The sequence below is a fragment of the Watersipora subatra genome, chromosome 3, assembly GCF_963576615.1.
Source record: "Watersipora subatra chromosome 3, tzWatSuba1.1, whole genome shotgun sequence".
In the NCBI taxonomy this organism is placed as follows: Eukaryota; Metazoa; Bryozoa; class Gymnolaemata; order Cheilostomatida; family Watersiporidae; genus Watersipora; species Watersipora subatra.
In genome coordinates, this window is record NC_088710.1 from 48,255,824 (window position 1) to 48,276,900 (window position 21,077).

General features: G+C 35.4%; 1 protein-coding gene and 1 pseudogene across 1 annotated transcript in view; both read left to right on the plus strand.

Moving 5' to 3' along the window:
• Positions 1–8,154: 8,154 nt before the first annotated feature.
• Positions 8,155–11,975, plus strand: LOC137390668 (guanine nucleotide exchange factor subunit RIC1-like; annotated as a pseudogene).
• The window catches only part of LOC137389813 (uncharacterized), a 29,848-nt gene continuing 19,095 nt past the window's right edge, over positions 10,325–21,077 (plus strand). Inside the window, exons 1-7 of the mRNA XM_068075927.1 lie at positions 10,325–10,445; positions 11,954–12,053; positions 13,443–13,642; positions 14,763–14,917; positions 15,309–15,609; positions 16,760–16,952; positions 19,144–19,247. Of these exons, the coding sequence (XP_067932028.1) occupies positions 11,986–12,053; positions 13,443–13,642; positions 14,763–14,917; positions 15,309–15,609; positions 16,760–16,952; positions 19,144–19,247 (1,021 nt within the window). The 5' untranslated portion in view covers positions 10,325–10,445; positions 11,954–11,985. The remainder of the gene's footprint in view (positions 10,446–11,953; positions 12,054–13,442; positions 13,643–14,762; positions 14,918–15,308; positions 15,610–16,759; positions 16,953–19,143; positions 19,248–21,077) is intronic.

Genomic DNA, 21,077 nt, shown 5'->3' on the forward strand with positions numbered 1-21,077 from the left:
TTGGAGTCAGAATGAGTTTTCTATATAAGGTTATTTTCTTTAAAACTTCTGAGATCTTTATACGAACTTCTGTATATAGTATATAGTATATAGTATATAGTATATAGTATATAGTATATAGTATATAGTATATGATATAGTATATAGTATATGATATAGTATATAGTATATGATATAGTATATAGTATATGATATAGTATATAGTATATGATATAGTATATAGTATATAGTATATAGTATATAGTATATGATATAGTATATAGTATATAGTATATAGTGTATAGTATATAGTATATAGTATATAGTATATAGTATATAGTATATAGTATATACTATATAGTATATAGTATATAGTATATAATATATGATATAGTCAGTCAAAAATAATCGCTGTAGCTTTATGGCATTCATCTTCCAGTGATCTCTTTGGTAGGAAGTGTACATTTGACTAATTAAGAATTGTCTTACTTCTCCAGTATAATGTAATTGTAATGACAACCTATACGCTACTGAACCTTTTTTGCTGAAAAATGGTTTGCTGTAGTTTGAAATAAACTCTTAAAACTCAGTACTGAAAATCTTTTATGCAATGAATCAAGCCATAAAGATATTTCACTTCAATATTATCATATACACATGTAGGAAGGAAGTGTGGCCAAATTATAGCCTATGTTCTTCTCAACGTTTGGTTTTTTAACTTGTAATACTAGGTTCAACAACTTTTATTCAAATTTTTTTCTATCTCAATATTGAAAATTACAATAGGAATTTAAAAAATTTTTTGCAATTGTTTACGCTGTAGATTAACACATTGCAGCTAGCAATCGTCGACAAGTGCATATATGATCAAAGGAAATACTTAGTTATTCATTGGTATATGAATAGACAAGTAATTATATTCAATAACAAATCACTCACATCAAGGATGTCCGTGGAAAATGTGTAGGCTTTACTGCAACGTGCCAGATAGTCTACAAGGTCACTTGCAACCAGCAGACAGTCATAAATTGGTATGTAGCATTTCTGAGTCTACCGAGATCGACCATATATAACCAAGCACTTATGGCGTCATAAAGAGCTTATTTATCAATTACCGCTAGGTAAGTGCTCTGCTGCTCAGTGTTCCCTAGTTCCCAATCTTTACTATAATAAGAGCCATATCCGTCTGTTCGTTTCCCTGAAGTCACAATTGGATCTGACGACATTCAGCGACTCGGATACTGTAAAACATCCACCAATCAATCGCTTTGCCACACTGTAGAATAATTGTGCAGATAGTTATTACATCTGATGATCTCTCACGGCGCATGGACTGCCAAGGTAATCTATAATATCAACAGTGGTCTATAACCTCTATAATAATCTATAGGAAATATATTAATACATTAGTAAAGGTAAGAACAATTACAATTATATGCATAACCATGTTTAGAAATTAACAATAAAGTGTTTAGTATTTTACTGTTTAAATTTTGTTGACACTGTTTAGCATTTCCTGTTTAGCAGTTATCGTTGATGATATAATACTTAATGCCTTAATTTTAGCACATAGAGTTTAATGTATAACATATCGCCTTTAACGTACAGGTATATTATATAGCATTTACCTTGTACCCTTTAACGGTAAACATTAAATGTGTAGTATTTAGCATTTAACATTTAGCACTAGGCAGTTAACAGTTGGCATTCTGCATCTAACATTCAGCAATTGGTGTATAGCATTTAGCATTTTGCAAAGCAGAGGTGATCAAAAATCTGTATTTTCCTGCCTTGAGAGTACAAATAAATCTATCTATCATTCTGCTGCTGCCAATGATGTACATGCAAGTCGCATATACATCAGCCAGCAACAGCTAAATCTATATATGTAAATCTCAAAGTATGTGTGTATGTGTGGAGTTTGGTTTGTCCAGCTATAGCTATTAAAATTAAGGAATGAAATATCCGTTTCATGCTGGATTTGATCTCGTAACCTCCCTTCCGCCAGGCAGATTTCTTACCAATTCTTCAGCTACGCGAGATGCATTGAATTCTTAGGCAATATATGTCGCTATGTGGGTGAAAATACCTATACCGCTCTGCACAATGTCATTTTATGCTTGCTCTCACGGCTCTTGTTAGTAAGTACTCAAAGTACTAGCTTACTCAAATCAGCCATTGGCAATGTTCCAGGCTAATGGCAAGTGGCAGGCAACTACATTGCCTGTCACTGTTTATAAGCTGATTTTTAATACCCGTGCAACACCGGGAATTCTCCTAGTATACTATATATGCAAGTGTGAGTCCAACTCTGCCCTTCTGAGTTTTATAAACAATGACAATGTCAGCTCAGCCATGAAAATAATACACTTCACTTAAATAAACTATATATAACCTAAATATATAAAGAAGTTATTTCACAAAATAGTAACTAGATTTAATAGCATATGATTTGAAATATTTAGGAATATTTAAAAATATTTTATGAACAAAATACTGTCTTAAAAAGTTGAGTAGCTTATGTTGAAATTAAATGTTAAATTCTAACACTTCACGACAAGCATTTATTCCATTGGAAATAGATTGATCTCGTATTATGGTTTGTTCTGTACAATAACATAAAACTTTGCTTATTTCTAAGAAAGGTAGATTATTGGCTTATGTTGTCCTGTCTGGTCTGTGATTGGCTAAACTATCTTATGCTTCAGTTAACTGTGGACAGGCGAAATCAGGATATAAAGTGCTTATCAGACTCGATTCAATCACCATGGTGATGAATGGTTTACAGGCATTGCGGGAATGCAGACAGATCACAAGAAGTTGAGTTACTAGACCCGCTCACCTTCAGCCAACACCTATCATCAGTGGCTCTGTTAGATCAACTTGGATACAACTATAGAAAGATGAAAAGTTCTTTCTTTTCCTTTCTCCTCTTCTATATAACTATCTTTCACACCGCCGGTAAGTACAGATAATCTTGTCTTCAGTATATTTACTTACCGTAAATTTGTTTTTAGTCATGTATGTTCTGGGAATTGTAAGAGTGCTACTTTGAGAGAGCTTACATGGCCTCTTGGATAGAAAGTTTATTTTTATTGGCTTTATTTAAAAGCCCTTTTTGTTAGAAAAAAAGCGTGTTTGGACATGATGAGTCATGGCATGTTACATAATGTGTAATATTTCAAAGTCTGTGTTATAGGTACTGTAATAGTACGTGTAAACACGTATTATATAAATTTGTGTCATTATTTGTCATATTTTCACTCAAATATTGTCTTTCGTGACCTTGCTAGATGCATTTTGAAAAAATGAAATTCTTGTCAACCAAGTTTTACAACAAATTGCAATAAAACACTTTTTAAAGTAGATTCAGAATCCTAAAAGATTCACCTGAAGTTTACACAAGTCTGCATGTCGAATCCTTTAACAATGACCGTGTTGCTAGTCTTGTCTCAGCATCTGGTAACAGTAAACTTCTTACGAGTGTCTTGAAGAATAGAACCACCAGCAACAGAGACAAATACTAGACACTAATCAATTATTTGCTCCAGATTATTTTGATATTGATATATTTTGACAAATACTCAGTTATTTGCTGTTGGTGACATTACCTTACGTCCAGTAAATAAACAATCTAGCTAACACTGAACCAACATTATCAAACAGTCTAGCTTTATATGAGCATATTCAGCTTCAAACAACTCTAGTTAAAAGTGTACTTGATGCTTTTAATACATAGATTGTTACAAGTACACAATGCAGACTATCATATTATGTTGTACATTATTATAAGCTTTCTTACAAACATGTCAAGATTTTTTAGCTGTATTGATTAAAGACGAAATTGAACATAGACTTCTAAGTTAAAAAATAATTTTTACCATCAAACTTATTGTTATGGTCACCTAAACATACGAACTTTCCTGCATTTAATGTAATATTTGACAAAAGATTTGGTTCAACACCAAAATTATATATTTACTCGCTTGTGCAAAATCCTGCTCCAAATGATTAATTATAATAACAATAATAAGAAAAAACAATAGATAAAAATAGAGACCTACAGTTTTATAAAGTAACTATATATAAATAATTAAATAGTTTCATTTCTGAAAGTGTTTCTGACTAGAATCTTATAACATATTTACCAAATTGCGCTATTCATCAATATATATCACTGCTAAAAAGAGTCACTTTTTATCAAATGTAGCAGATAATGGCAGCCTATAGCAAACCATAATAAAATATCAGAAGAAATAAAAACAAAGACACTAAGTTCTTATCTGGATCAAAGTACAGGAAAGGTCAGCAATTTGGAAATAGCGGAAACACCAGCAAATATTAATAAATTCATCAACAACTTTCACAACAGAGTATGAACTCATAAAGGTCACTAACTAGGTCATAAAGGTCACTAACTAGGTCATAAAGGTCACTAACTAGCAACAATAGTTTTTATGTTTTATGCTGTGCTGTTTCATGTCAGTCATTGTTGACACGCTGTGCGATATAAACATGTTACTAACATTAGAGAAATTTTAAGGTTTAATTGTTTTTCAACTGATAAATTTATCATCTTTATATCATTATGTTATTAATATACTATAACCATAATTGCTTATTAAACTAAATTTCCATCCTAGTACATTTGTGACGGTATGCCACAAATCGCATAGAGCAAGGTGCAAAGGTCGGAAACCTTCATAAAATGTTAACATTAATAACAATAGTAAGTAACAAAGTAACATTAATAAATCTGTACATCCAGCAAACAGGAAACTAGTGTGCTGCCATATTATACTAATTAATAAACTTATAGAGTTTTAAGCGCTATTTGTAACAGACCCAGAGGATTCTTTGAAGGTCTGTAAAGCTTAGCCAATATGTAGTAGTATGTGATTACTATAATAAGGGAAGATAAATAATAATAAATAGTTATATTTAATAAATGAGTAAACATTAGTAATAAAAAACGACGATAATTTTAAGTGAAATTGTAGTAATAATAGCAATGCTGAGCAATAATAATAACAGTATTGAATAACAATAACTAGTAGCAGCTGTCAATAATAATAATGTTAATAATAATAATAATAATAACAAGCTACTCCTTGAAGTCAGCAGATATTATAGAAAAGAAGTTTAAGTTGAGTGGTTCGCATAGCGGAGTAGCATTCAGCAGAAGCTGTGAAATAACTCTATGATATTAATAACAGTGGTGGTAGTGATACAGCAGTGATCAATACATTCCCAACTCATGGTACCTCGAAAAACTTGACTGCGTTCAACCAAACATCACAGCTGGAAATGTGTGAGATCACCTAGAAAGTGCTGCAAATCTAAAGATTTCAGTGAAGGGCTGCTCTATGACCCAATACCATCATACCCAGTCTTTGGCTGTGCTCTGACAATAATAATAATACTAAATAAGTAATAATAATCAACAAGTATAGGACAATAATAAGTAATAATAACTGCAAATATACAATAATAATACCAAGTAATATTAAGAAATAATATTAGACAACATGTAATGAATTGTAATAAGTATTAATAGCTGTTGTTAATAATAATAGTACCAATAATGATAGTAATAACGGAAGAAATGTAAACTTATAGTAAGTTATAATAAACAGTAAATAATAGTAAGTAATAGGAGCCAATGATTCACCTAATTTTATAACAGGTAATAGACGCAAGTAGTAGGTACAGTGAAAGCCTTTAGTTGAGAGACTCAATAAGTTTGCTAATATAATTTAAGAGCCCCGCTGTAAAGTATACAGTGTTTGGTAGTCAACGTTTACAGCATTTGATTACCAGTAGACAGGCGGGTCTGGTAATATTGAAAAAAATGATGGTCAGGAGAGATTAAAACAAGTGCAAACTGCTTGAAGAATATCAATCCAGATTATAAATTTTAGTGGTTTATTTAGCTTCAGACAGGTAAGATAATGATTGTACATGTATTGTGTATATCTCACCATCGGGTGGGTCTGCGTGTTCTTTAATGTATTACCACATAATCCTGTTATTATTAGATAAGAAGGTATTGTTGAAACGTTTCAACATCTCTCTAAAATGTATGCTGTGAAATGTAATTATCTGCGTGTCTATAAACTCAAACCCAAACACAGACATCTATGATGAGCCTACTGCTAGTTCGTATGTTCTTACATTGAATTTTGACGTCATGATAGATAAATGTTATCATATCACTGGAATGTTTGGCTATTTGCACTTGAAATTGGTGAAACTGAATATGATTGATGCACGCTGGTTTCAAGATAACCTCATGCCGAGGTTTTAAGGCCTGTTAGCTAACCGTCATGAGAAATGAGTTGAGTGCTGGACAGGGTATGCTAGACAGCGTTAAATGTTAATGCTTGCCTGGAAATTTGTGTCAAAAGTGGCAGATATTGCTTGAGTTCGATGCTCCCACAGTTTCTGTATCAATAACTTTTTCAAAACTATTTTTTGTAAATTTAAGTTCTATTATCATTTTACATCCCAGATTCAAGAGAAAGATTATAAATTATTCATTAAACCGGCTTTATTAAATTTTAATATTTAGTTAGCAGTTTTAGCTTTGTGCTGACTTGCATGTTGGTAATGTCAGCGCAGAAGAATGAGATAGAACAGTACTTGTCTCTGATCTCATAAACGTGATTAAGTCTCATTGCAAAATTGTAAAAGCTCTCTTATCCTTTAAATATAAGATGAGCAAAAGAAACTTTATTGTTGGAACAACTTACATAATAAACAATAATATTAATTAATTATTTTAGTGTGTAAAACAGTTTCAAAATGAGAAGTTGTGTGCACAATAGCGTATTGATCAACAACTGACATTTGATAGCAGCTTGTTGCGCTACTTTTATTACAAATTAAAATAGACATTATTATTAGTTTTTCATTAAAATATAACTCTAACACCACAAAGTTAATATAGTTTCTACCAGTACAGGCAGTATAAACCCAAATACTTTGAAGCATTCAAGTCACGGAATCTTTATGAAGATAACCACACAATGAGTATTTTTGAAGCTGTAGCAGCCGTGTGCGAAACAACAGGAAGCAGTTGCGCGGAGCCCGGTCCCCAGGCACCTATCGGGTGCACAACTCCCAGCATATACTCCGCGCCAGATGATTGTGGCTGTCGGCACTGGCATTGTGCGGAGTTGCCTTCTACGAGTAAGTGATATTATCCTTGCAAACAGCTATAGTTTGGCGTTTAGATCCTTCAAGTATCGTTGTATCTGATACTTACTGTTGTCAGTAAAATAGCAATGACCAATAGGTCAATAGGATTAATAGGCTTATGATCAGTAGGTCGGTGGCTGAGTCATAGAGGGCCCATCGTTAGTGTTAGGAAAGTCTTCTAACCATAATTGCTTCTGTGCCGAAACTCATGGCAAACGATCACAATAAGTCCTCTATCATAAGGAAGATGATTTGGTGTTGACCCCTAACAGGCAAAGCCAAAAGAAGAAGACTCCAAAGTCAGATTTCTTTATCAAGCTAGGCCTATTGTTCATGCGTAACTTTGTATAAATGACCTAAATATTTTTATCAATAGTTTGTTTTAGGAATGTACAGCTGTAGATTTTTAGTTCAGCGAAGGTTTGACAGGAGTAAAGTTATAGTCACTTAGCAGCTGGGTGCTAGGACAAACGTGTAATTGGCCACTTGCAAACCAAAAATTTTTGTCGTAAAACTAAAAAATTTGAGATGGATAACATGCCTTATATGAAGGATTTTCTCCTGAACGCTTTTACATGTAAATCTCAAGGACCCCAGATGACAGAAAAAGTACTTAAAGACTAATATATACCTGAAGACTATGAAAGCAAGTTTATTATTTATCAATCAGTTTGAGTTAGCTTGTTTAGAGGCTTCAATATACAGGTACCTACTGCTTGACCATTTCTCTTGTCTGACTTTGGCGTGTCAACTGTTGGACCATTTCTATTGTTTGATTTTGGAATATCTACTGTTGGGCCAGTTCTCTTGTCTGACTTTGGCCTGTCTACTGTTGAACCATTTCTCTTGTCTGACTTTGGCATGTCTATCGTTGGACCAGTTCTTTTGCCTGACTTTGGCAACTCACAAAAAACAACTCACTCTATGATCTTTGACTAATTTCCTTCTTCTTCTCTGCTATTATCTTATCGAAACATGGATCCTCGTGGGTAAGTGAAATGCATGGATCATTTTCAGAATTGATGGCGTTAGGATATTTAGTCATGAATGAGTATATCACAGATCATAGATGAAAGTCTGAATGTACATAAGCAAGTTGTTGCAACAATAAATACACATTCTTCGTCTTCCTGCACCCCGCAATCGGCAGCTCACTCCCTTTAGGGGTGCAAGCACCTTAATCGGAAAGCCCTTTTTAACTTGAACACGCATGCTGGCGCATGCGTGTTCAAGTTAATAAAGGCTTTCCGATTAGGACAAGACAAACATTTGCAAACGTAGATCTGTCATCTCATAGATACATTTGAAACCATAAGCAAGATTGGTTGCTCACTCTATGTAAAAGATTTTATACAAAAGCTAGTTAAATTGCGGTAGTGTGTTGCGTGTTGGGATGAATAAAAGCAACATTATATTTTGTGAGTTGCAACACCTGTTGCTGTTGTCATTGGTCATTAAGATGAGCTAATAGCATTCTTTTAATAAAGGTAATTTTTGTTTGCTTCCCCTTTATGTTAAGTAAGGTGCACTGCGGGCCATGAATTACATACGGCCATCAAATGGTGCAGTACTTGATCAAAGAAACCTCAGAATAGAGAGGAAATTAATATACCTTGAAAGGTCTGTAAGTAGTTCTATGCAAATTTGTGTCTGGGGAGGATAGCGGCCTGTACAAAACGTAAATGGCTTAAACTTTTGACTTCTTACACCGCTGTTCCAATTACCAATAATATTTTGTACCTGGGGTCATTTCCCACAATAGGTAATTAGTAGCAGTCGACAGACCAGTTTTTCATTTGTATTCCGTAGAACTAAAAGGAACACGACAGATAGATAAGAGCCGCATTGTCATTGGTCAATGCTGATGCTGTTCAAAGCAAATTAGACCATAAGACAAAAATTAATCAAGAATACGAGAAAGACCTTGTATTGTATTTGAATGTAAAGATATAAGTAAGGAAAGCTTACTACAAAAGATGAACACTTCGTATATAATAAGACGTCAGCTATAGTCTGCAAACAAGTACTAAATTGTCTCCTTGTAGCTACTTGTCAACTTGTACTAGTCAGCAGTACGCTGCCTTTGAGCGAGCTATTCATAACTAATTTAAAGGAATAGCCATACAAGTTGATTGTACACACGGATGCTGCTATCGATGCTCTCGAAGCATGTTCTTGTTGGTCTTGCTTGTTTACAGCTCTTTTGTGGCACTCATTTCCCATTGGCTAATAGGTCTAGGCTAATTGGTTAATACATCTAGGCTTATTTCCCATTGGCTAATTCTGTTGGTACTTTTGGATTGTTACTAAAAATAATAAGCCTTTTATTACAATAATCCTTTTTTTGGCTGACCCCGATCACTAATGACAAAAATTCTTTGGCCAATGTGTGGCCTGAACAGGCTTGATTGTAAAATAGATATTCCGTAGAATGCAATATGAAGAAATGGCCAAACATAGAAGTTCAGCCTGATGTCCCTTAGAAAATGCACATACCCTAAGGAATCAATCTTTATAACCACTACTTTGAAAAAAGTTTTGTATCAAGCATCGTGAAAAATCCTGCTTTGTACGCTTGGTCAAATACCTTTGCTCAACATGTAGTAGGTTCCCGAAGATGCGGACCTTTCCAGCTTCAGTTAAGCATTAGTTCCCTGAGAACAATATACAATTCCTAAATTTGGTTGCGAAGTTTGAGCAAGTGTCTGTTCCTTCCAACTACTTTGGAGAAGTTGCTAAATTTATTGTTGTTCCAATGATGCTGTTACAACTAGCGTAGTGATAGCGCACCCTAACATTGCTCTCCAGCTAAAAATGACTGTCAATGCTACTTCACTTTTTTCACAGTTGACCAAGTACAATGCCCCACTGATTGGACTAGCTACAGAAACAGGTATGCATGAGTCACCCTGTTGTCATATTTTGTCATATCGATTCACATTACTGTCCTTGCTTGTCATAAACTGCTTGTCAAGGTAATTTATGACTGGTGTGATTGTCAGTTATTAACCTAATTCAAAAATACTTGTCACTCGGCTTAGAAATGCAAGTTGTGAAAATATCGACTACTAGAATCTTATGATGTTTAAGGGCTGGGGCAGCATTCTGCACAAAAGTCATAAATACGGAGGTGACATGGAGGAGAGCTAGTCTGTTATGCGATGGAGAGGGTAACTCCAACTTACTCAACTCTCGTCGACTAGAGTTGTTCACAGAAGGTGACAGCGTCCTCCTCGAGACGATATCGGATGATTTAGAGAGAGCCAGTATGTATTATGTACAGCCTCGCATGGGTTCCACATTTATCCTAGCTTGTGCTCCTCACACTTCCTAGTTTGTGTCCTACTTCCAGCTTAGCTTATGTTCCATATCTGTCTAGCTTGTTCCACACAGATCTTAGTTAGTATCCTACTTACAGCTTAGATTATGTTCCACACTCAATCACGCGTTTGCGTTCTGTATTCAGCCTAGCTTGTAATTCACATACAGTCTAGCTTGTGTTCCACATACAGCCTAATTTGTGTTCTACATATAACCTAATTGCGCTCCACTCACATTTTGGCTTGGGGTCTGCATGCAGCTTAGCTTATGTTCAACATAGAGCTTAGTTTGTGTTCCAATAATAGGAATGACTAGATATACTGAACATGTTTGCAACAGTTGTTGTCACTTGACTACTCATAACTAACCACTATTTGTACATGTTGTGTCAATTCCAAGGTAGAAGTTCCTATAAAAACATGTGGTATAGCTTATACTAGACCAAATGCAGTCCAACTTAATTTATACCTTTTCATATTTACTTTCCCTAGCTGTCCCACCTATACATATAAAACAGCCAGGTGTTGACAAACTTTGAATGTCGGATGTTGGAAGACTAATTTGGAAAAATATTTGCTCATATTTTTTACCGTGTTAGCAGATTCTTACTTAAAGGAATTGTAAGGTTTGATTGTGATTTTAAACTTACTAGTGGGACTCTTAGTAAAAATTTGAAACTATAATAATTTGTTTTTAAACATTTGCTGTTTAAAATACTAAAATCGTATGTCCAATCTGCCTGACTATCCATTACATTCCTACTTCCCAACAAGAATCACTACACCTTATACTAGACACCAACACCTTGCTCATTTACATTATAGAACAAACTTACGCAAAGAGAGCTTTTCTTTCAATAAACACAATTTTATTATTTTTATTTCACAGTCTAATTTGTTTTAAACAGCCTTGACCAGTGTAAATAAAGATAATACCTACCTACCTATATATCTATCTACCTATCCATTTATATACTTACCTATCTACCTGTCTATCTATGTACCTACCTATCCATTTACCTACCTACCTATCTAACTGTCTATCTATGTATTTACCTATCTATTTATCTACCTGTCTGTCTATGTACCTACCTATCCATTTACCTTCCTACCTATCTACCTGTCTGTTTATGTATTTACCTATCTATTTATCTACCTATCTATCTACCTGTCTATTTAATGTATTTACCTATCTATTTATCTATTTACCTATCTATCTTGGTGTCTATCTATGTATTTACCTATCTATCTATACATCTACTTACCTAACTATTTATCTACCTGTCTATCTATGTATCTACCTATCTATTTATCTACCTGTCTATCTATGTATCTACCTATCTATTTATCTACCTATCCGCATACCTTTCTATCTATGCATCTACCTACCTATCTATCTATATGATCACCAAACTGGTCCTTCTCTTACATATAAATGTCTTTTTACTCGCTAGCGAACCAACTACCTCATTGGAGTGGATTGCACATGATTCTTGACAAATTGTATTGGGACGACACAACACCGTTCCCTGACAGGGATTTAACAGCTGAAAGGTTGGTGAATGTAACACCAAGTCAATATTTCTAGAAAGAGAAGTATTTCATCAACCTGGCTGTGTGGGGGCACATTGTTTGGCGTTGGTTAGATGTACCACCAAATGCTTTGGCTTCCATCAGCACTATTTTTAGAGTGTGACAATATGAATAACTTTAGTCTGTATTACGTGCAGTAGATAATTTTGGTTCATAGCGGCTGGTTTGTTCCGGCTCTTTGATTCACCGTTGTAATAAACCAAATGATAAATAGCCGGTTAAACTGACTATCCCATAATACCACATAATTTATAAACAGTCAGAGATTTGCATCAGAAATCTCGCAAAAAAATATTGAATGCTGATAGTTTTATTGCTTGCAGAAGGCTAGAGGACTTATACAAATTAGATAAGTATGAAGAACTTGTACAGTTTATATGCTTCATTCTGTAAATGTTTTGTTTTAGAAATTTTGGCTACAGCAGCAGCAGGTATCACACTTCATAGCCACTAACTGTTTTTATTGACTGTGTAACTCCCCATTCCTGCAATTCTTTCTTTCCATCTTCCAAGCCTTACCTTGTTCACTTTCAACCGCCACTTTAATTAGTTCTCAATTATGCGCGCTGATTATATTTCTATGTATTGTTTATTATATAATTGGCAATTTCAGCAGATGGTACAAGTTTTTTTAAAAATATTTTATCAAACCTCAACAGAGAAAAGCCCATCGTGACCTAGGCAGTTTTTGGCACCTTAACTCCCAGGTGATGGTTTCCTTCTTTTAGCTAGAAAACAAAAACTTGAAGGTCATGGTATGAAAGCAATAAGATTAAATCCCTTCCAATGCGTATTGATTGGTGTGACATCACAACCTCATATCTGATTAAGTAATCAAATTTAACTTGCCATATGAAAGTGTCTACAATAGGCCTGCTTTTGAGGGTGGAGGAATCTCGACATATTCTAAAATAATTCCTATGCAGCTGCCACACATTACCATATATTGCATTTCACTACCATACATTGCCACGCACTACCACATATTGTCCACACACTATCATACATTGCCACACACTGCTATGGATTGCCATGCTCAGCTACGCATTGCCACACACTACCTTTCTCCCTTGGAAAGGTAGAGTGCGGTAATGTGTCCCAAAATGCACACAGTGCATATTGCACTGCCGTGTACTAACATATACACATATGCACCTAGTTACAAATGCTTGAACATATGCATAAAGAGTTGTGTGCTTATACAGCTTGCAGGAACTCCTACGTTTACAAATATGTATACACTCCGTACATAAGACCTACCGGTATATCCATACATTAGCCTACAATCATGCTCCTTCAGCTTGTCTGTATCTGAGATACGACTTTACTCTTGTGTTGCCTGGGTTACAGTCAGTCTATAGTACAGTTCAACTCAGCTCAGTGGATTGAGTTTCAAACCGGCCGATCTTGCGTAACTTACAAATCGCAACTCGCTGCTGGTGTCAGCAACAGAGTAACGCTACAACCTGAATACTGCTCCGGTGGTTTCCCTTTCATCTGTGCCAAGGAGTTGCCCACCAGCACCAATTCATTCTACAAAGCAACAGACAGTAAGTATATACCATTCGAGCTAATAATGATCTCCATAGCTCTTAGTCTAAGATACACTCTATAAATAATGATGATATAAATGTAACCTTAGCTCTCAATTCATAGCTCTGGCTTTCCAAGCCCCAAACCAGCTTATATTTCTAACTGATAAAATAGTTACCTCTTACCAGGCAGCCTTACCACTCGGATAGATGTCATAGACATAGATATTGGTTTCAAAGACACTTATTGAGAAGCCAAATAGAATCTTTACTACAATAAAAGCCAAGCCAGTCTGTTTGAAGCTGCGGTGGGCAGTTGGAAAAAGATTGCTTGGCACAGGGATTTGAACTCACGACACTCGCATTGGTAGACCGCATACTAACACCTGTACCAAACAACCACCTTTAAGTAGGCTAGAATAATTGTGCAGGTAGTTATTCTCTGTACAACCTGACTATCTCTCACGGCACACTAGACCGGTCAGAATACTAGTATATATGAAATAGAAATAAAGCAGAAATTAGCTTCAACTTACAACCTGACAGTTTATAGCGTATTGCTTACAAGGTGCAACGACACCTTAAAGATATATTCGGAGTAAGCAAAAATTTGTGGCTACTTTCACATTTGGTATTTTCATATACGTATTTCGTGAATACCAAAAGTATTCAACTTTTTGAGTTGGTTGATTAACAGTATGGTTGAGGGAGAGAAAAATGTCGATAAGGAATTAGTTGCAGATGAGATTCCCTAGAATTTTGCATTACTTCAACTCTCTGCTATGTTGCGTGCCAAGTAAATTCTGTTCCACAGCATCAGTTTTATTGCTTACTCAAATTGAGAATTGATTCTATGAATCAGGAATACAGGAAGTGGTTTTTATACAAAATCCTTAGAAGTACACAAGCATCTCTAAATAATGATTCAAATAAAAAAAAAGAAAAATTGTTTCTCCCCTGTCGCCAAAGCTGTAAGGTGTTTCAATATTAAAACACATAAATATACAGATGTTGGCTAAATGTCAGAATTCTTCCAGCTTCGGAACAAACTTTCTTGTCTGCAACAATAACAAACAGTACATGAACTCCGTAATATAAGAAACGAATAATTTGTAAAAATTTATGTATATTTTTCTAGATCTGCTCTGCGGTGGGCAAGAAGGCTGGTATGGCAGCGAGAACAGCGGTTTATGCTATAAATATTTCACAGACCTGGTATCCTTTGAAGAAGCACAGCAAGTGTGTCAGAGGAACAAGGCAGCCCTGGCTGACCCTCGCACCGCCATTAAACAGGTCAGTGCTTCGCTGCCGGGATTTTTTCATCAGGCGCCCAAGTCAGCAATGAATAAAAAATGATTAATTTGTGTAATATGTAGATGTTTGCGCCCTCTGGTCCATAACATATATACTGTATAAATACTGCTATGCTACTAACATGTAAAGAATTAAAAAAACAGTATTTAGATGTGCAAGAATGAAACGTCATTCATGACAGACAAGAAGGGTGTGGTTAGATTAAGTTTTGCTCGCGGATAACTAGGAGTTTTGCTGAAATGTCACAATAAGACAAACCATTAATACTCAGGATTAGTATTAAGAGAGACTTTTGCAATCGTCTCTAATAGTTTCGAGATAACCTAGATCATTACTTACCACAACCCTGAGAAAAAAGTACATTTTGCAGAGGTTTCTGATTGGCATGCTAGACGGGCTTCCCGACAGCATCGCTCCTCTGACGGTATATGTTGGCATGCAGCAGTTAACCAATCAGCAAGTGCAGTTTGGAACCGATGACATCATAGCTGTTAATCAGCTCTCCGATTTTGCTATATTGAGTCAGCCGACAGCAACGGGTAAATGCGGTGTCCTCAACAACCCCTTCTTCGCTGAGCAGAGGCTAGATTCTGGAGCAGTGCAATTTGGAGATTGCACTGGTCAACGACCTTTTATTTGTACCCGTGGATTCGACAGTCAGATAGTATCAGGTGAGTTGAGAGCTAATGACAGATCTTGTCATATTGCTTATTAGAGTGGAAACACAGGGTTGACTAATAGCATTTACTCTGACTCCGAGATAATACAGTCAATTATATATTTACCTCCTAAGGACTGTCTGCATGGTAGCCAAACCAGGACTCAAAAGGCAGCATATCTCATGTGAAGAACAAAGTGACCACATGGGTCAGAAACGATGTTCATTCTCAGCCATAGACCTATTAACTATACTATTAACTAACTATTAGTATAGTTAATAGGTCTATGTTCTCAGCAAATAAACAATAGTTAAAAGCGGCTAATAATCAGCAAATTAAACTCACTGAAAAGCATCGCTGTCTTAAAAAAGTAACATCATTCTCCAGTTACATCTTCACATTTCAGTTTTAAATAAGTAAACAATCTTAATAATTCATAGTGACGACATAGTGACTGAACATCTTCTTATCCACTCAACCTTCAGCTTTAGTTGTGTTAAAGACTGGTTCAAACTATATCCGCTGTATGTCGGCAGTAATCCCGCAATACTTCGGTGATCGTGTGTGATAATAATGTTCACATGATCACAACCCACCCTCGTTTACATCAGCGAATAGTAATGCGGCGTATTCATGCGGCTGCGGAAATGATGAAATACTAGTCCCGCAGTAACTGTCATGAAAGGAAATATGAATCAAGCCAATCCGCGTCAGCCAACCACTATCGCCAAAGTAGTACATTGTACATTGCACAGGCTGTCGAGGATGCTAGGCAAACTATCGGAAATGTTTGACAACTGCAATCTTTCCTGATGTATCCACACTGTCTTGGACTCTTGGTGATGTAATCGGTGTACTGTGCACATAGTTGACGAATAATCACTGAGAGGACAACTCCGACATATGGTGATGTAGGTGAACCAGCCTTTATTGAACCGAACTGAGCATTACTACGGTATTCAGTCTTAAGTGTTCGGAACTGAGATGCCAAAAGTTTTAGTTCGATTGTCATACGGCCATGTTTATTACTAAATCAGAGTTTTTAGTGACAAATATTCTGGATGTCTGAATAACAGTTGTCTATTATTGCCACAATGGATAGGTGCTGCTAGCTAGACTGCGGCAGTAATTCATGTCTTGTGAGTTTGTATCTTTGTTACAGAATTTTCAAGTTGGAATGTGACAGTGGTTAGAAACGGTTACCTCCTTACCTGTGAGATGGCAGGATTAGAAAATGTTCCCGGTGTTGTCATCTGGAAAAAGGATCACCAGTACTTTCCCAAACAGAACAACTCTCAAACACTTTCCCTGACTAGCCAAGAGTACAAGTACCTGATCGATGACAACACTGACAGGTAAGCGAGCTTAATTTTAGTCACTCTTTTATTTTACAACATTTGTTCAAGCAAAGGCTATGTGAGGGATGCTCACTCTTTTGCCAAAAGTGGTGCAATATTGAAAGGTTGATGTTTAATGAAATATCCAGAGCTGTTTAATGGCATAAGATGACAGTAAATGGCATGGTAAATGATTCATCAAGCGCAACCAGAATTAGCAAAGTCTTGGCACTTTACCTCTCAGTCCTTTGCAAAGATAAATCATAAGTGATAAAATGTATTAAGTCATACACATTGTGAGTTGTCATGGTACCGACATAACTCACTTCAACAAACATGCAAAATAAAGATTACTTACTGGTCCCCAAATTTTACTACCTTTTAATGTTACTATTACCAATCAGAATTTGGTTGGCTTGCTCTAGCCTTGGGTGGTGTAACACTATCAGACAAGCTTATCCAATCAAAGTGCACCATAAACAGACTGATTAGCTAGCTAACTGTCTAACTGACTCACTAGCTGATGATCTAACCGACGAACTGACTGACTAACTAATTTACTGTCTGACTCATTGGCTGACTAACCGACTCACTGACTAATAACTCACTGTCAGACTAACTAACTTACTGTCTGACTAACTGACTCACTGGCTGATGAACTTACTGTCTGACTCATTGGCTGACTAACCGACTCACTGACTAATAACTTACTGTCTGACTAACTAACTTACTGTCTGACTCATTGGCTGACTAACCGACTGACTAACAAAAAAGAATAATTATGCGCAGTGTTAGGAAGCATTATTTTATTAGCAAGACGAAAGTAGCATAACAAATACGTACTGATTTACAAACTGCGGTATTTTAAGAAACGTCAGATGTCACATGTTGGAAACTACATTGTAGTTTGAATGCTGAGACAAGTATTGCTCAAACTTTAATCTGATGTTATAAAACTCGTATGTTAAAATCTTCAGTTGAGATTTGACTGTATATTGTGTTTGTGGTTCGTTGATAAGAGTTTTAAGGCGTTTGTGAAAGGAGGTGAGAATAGACCGAGGAGTTTAACAAATTATAAAGTTGAGCTGTAAAGGTATGCTACTGATGCTTTGTACAGCTGTAAAATCTGGACTGCTGCATATGGCCTTTCTAAGAAGCATTAGTCAATATAACCAGTTGGTGAAAAACCTATGCCACGTAATCCTTGCCTTTTGCTTTTTCTTCCAAGCGTCAAATTTCTCTGTATGTGTCATGTGCAAACTAACCTATTGGCATACAGCGACTTCTCAATCTTTAGTGCTCTTATTCTTTTTATATATTTATCATTGTTCCTCTATTATGTTATCGACTCAAGTTGCTATTAAACATGAGTACATAATTCACAACTTTGCAAGTGTCATAGCATATATTTATTTCAAGATTATGCATTCCATTCCGTTTGAGAGTAATTGTCTTAGAAACAGCATTTTACAGACAGCGGTTTACCATTTTCAATCACCTTCCTTCAACTCTTTGCATCATGTATGACTGCATTTACATAGCAAGTAAGGCACCATAATTTTAGTTTTGTTTGATATGGCCGAAAAGATTCTGGAAAAACCACTCAACCTCCTAAAGGTGGTAAGCACTGAACGCGGAAAAATTATATTTATCTGGCTGTTAGAGGAATGATAGCCTATTAGGAATACAGGCTTTACTGCATTGCCCTGAACTTAATAGAAATCGTATGGCCATAAATCACTGCCGCGTCTCAATTTATAATTTCTTGGCCTTGAGAATACTTTGTATTTGTATTGCTGCAAAACATTTGGAACAATACAACCTTATGTGAGTGGATGTATCCTCAACAGAATACAATTTGTGTGCAGTTATGCTACTGTTGGCATCGTAGCAACGATTATAAAATTGTTTCAGGTGTTTATCAAAGTAAGTCAAAGAATGCATTATGATAAAATATTTATTTTCTTGTTAAATATGATAATCCATATTAGTATAATGTATATATATAATAATATGACAATTTTTTCTCTTTGTCAAATTTGTGACAATTTTTATTATATTTGTAGCCCTGTTTCAAACATAATTTGCATAATTCATTAGTATGTCACAATCTAATAAGTGTCATTTGATTATAACAGGTATGGTTTAATAATACTCAATGACACTGAATACATAGACTGTCTACCTAACCAACTGTTATCTTTTGTAGAGCCATTGGACATGGAGAGTTGGCAGGTCTGTACGCCTGCGAGTTTTGGCAGACCTTCCCAACAGGGCAATACAAGTCTTCAGACCTCGCTGTCACATTCAATGGTTAGTTTTTGTTGTCATCCACATTTGGTAAATTTTTTTCACTTACAATTTTTATCTTCGTTGTCTATTTGTGTTGTTTGTTGATATGTCTGTTTTTCTCTTTTTATTTTGGCCATAATTTCCTGTTTCAGTTCTTTCCTTCATGTTTCTATCACTTCTACTAATTCTTCTTTCTTATTGTTGTTTGCATAACTAGTGCAATCTGTTTTAAAATTTGATTGTAGTGAGTTTTGCTAAACTGAGCTAATTCTTTGGGTAGTTTGCAAAAAAATTGATAACAAGTAAACTACAAAGATATAGGTCCTAATGAATGCTTCATTATATCTTTGTGAAATTGCAACGAACTAATAAATGCGTATTCAGTCCAATCTTTTTCAAAAAACATGATTGTAGCGTAGGTGGTTATTCTATTTAAAAACTAAAGCATTTAATGTAACAAAAGAGAATTGACGTTCAGAGACAAAAACAAGGAGTATTTGAATTGCTAATGAAGGCAATTTCTGACTGCCTTATTTATTATGACTGACCATAAATTGCGTTGGCTTGTCAGCTCATAAAACTTGTTAAATGAGAATCAAATTAGGTTTTTAATTTACCTGGCATAGTTATTACACCACGTGAGATAGTCTACAATTACATGTCACTGAATGTGGTAGAAGCAACTCCGGGAGCGTCTCAAATCGGTGTCACTGCGGTAATGACCACAAGTACAATTATTTTGTGATTCCTTGACAAGTTGACATTTTCAGGACTACCTCTTTTTATCCTCATACCGTAAAATATACCACAAGGAGTGGCTACTAGGAAGGCTTGGTAGACTAACAGCCATAGTTTTCTATACATACAAATACATTAATTTTGTTTATCAGGCTAAGCTTTCAATATCTGTATACAATTGGTGGGCGTACTAAAGTTCCGGTACGAATGACAATCAGGCCTTTTGCTATTGGTTGATGTAAGAATCTATATCATCTTGAACGGGAGGTATCGATGTCGGCAAACAAAACAGAGATTAACTTGTATTAACGCAGGTAATCCTAGCTTTTTATACACTAACATATGTTTGAGAGACAAAAATAATTTTGAGATATAGATATTAAAAGGCTAAACCACTAGTAAACTTTATGATGCAAATGCTGAGCATGAGATATTGTTGCTTCTGCTAAACCGGAAGCGCGAGATCGACTTTACAAGCATCGGTACTAGCAGACGAGGCTGCGTTTGTGGTTACTCAAACGCATTGGATGGGTATGCGCTTTAAATTTAGCCATTGTTCCACCCTACTACTCTATTGCATTCCATAAACATTACATAGTGTTAAAAACCAGCTTTTTACAAATCTGATTCTTTATCGATAACTTTTATATTGCGAGCATTGCATTTTTAAACCTGCAAATTTTAAAGTTATGTTTGTACATGTAAAACAGTTACTTTAATTAAAAACAGGTGAGTGAATTGTATTGTCATCTTATACCATAGCTTATTAAAACCACACAATAATTCTGGATGATAAAAATACACACTGAGAGCTATTAAAAATTGTTATAATCCAGCATAAGCAAATTTAAAACACAGGAATGTCATTTCACAGTTGAACAGCATGGAGGTTGAAAAGTTCCATGTGAGACGATATTCATCTAATACTAATTAAAGTGGTGGGAGGATGTAGAATGGGGACCCAATGGGCTTAGTATCATTAGTCAAGTGGCGTTTACAAAGTTCATATAAATGCTTATAGAGTGTTGGCAAAATAAGAGCTGTCATGTCCTTGTTGTAGCTAGATTTTTAATATTTAAGAGACTACAATACTGTATTTTCTCCAAGTTTTTG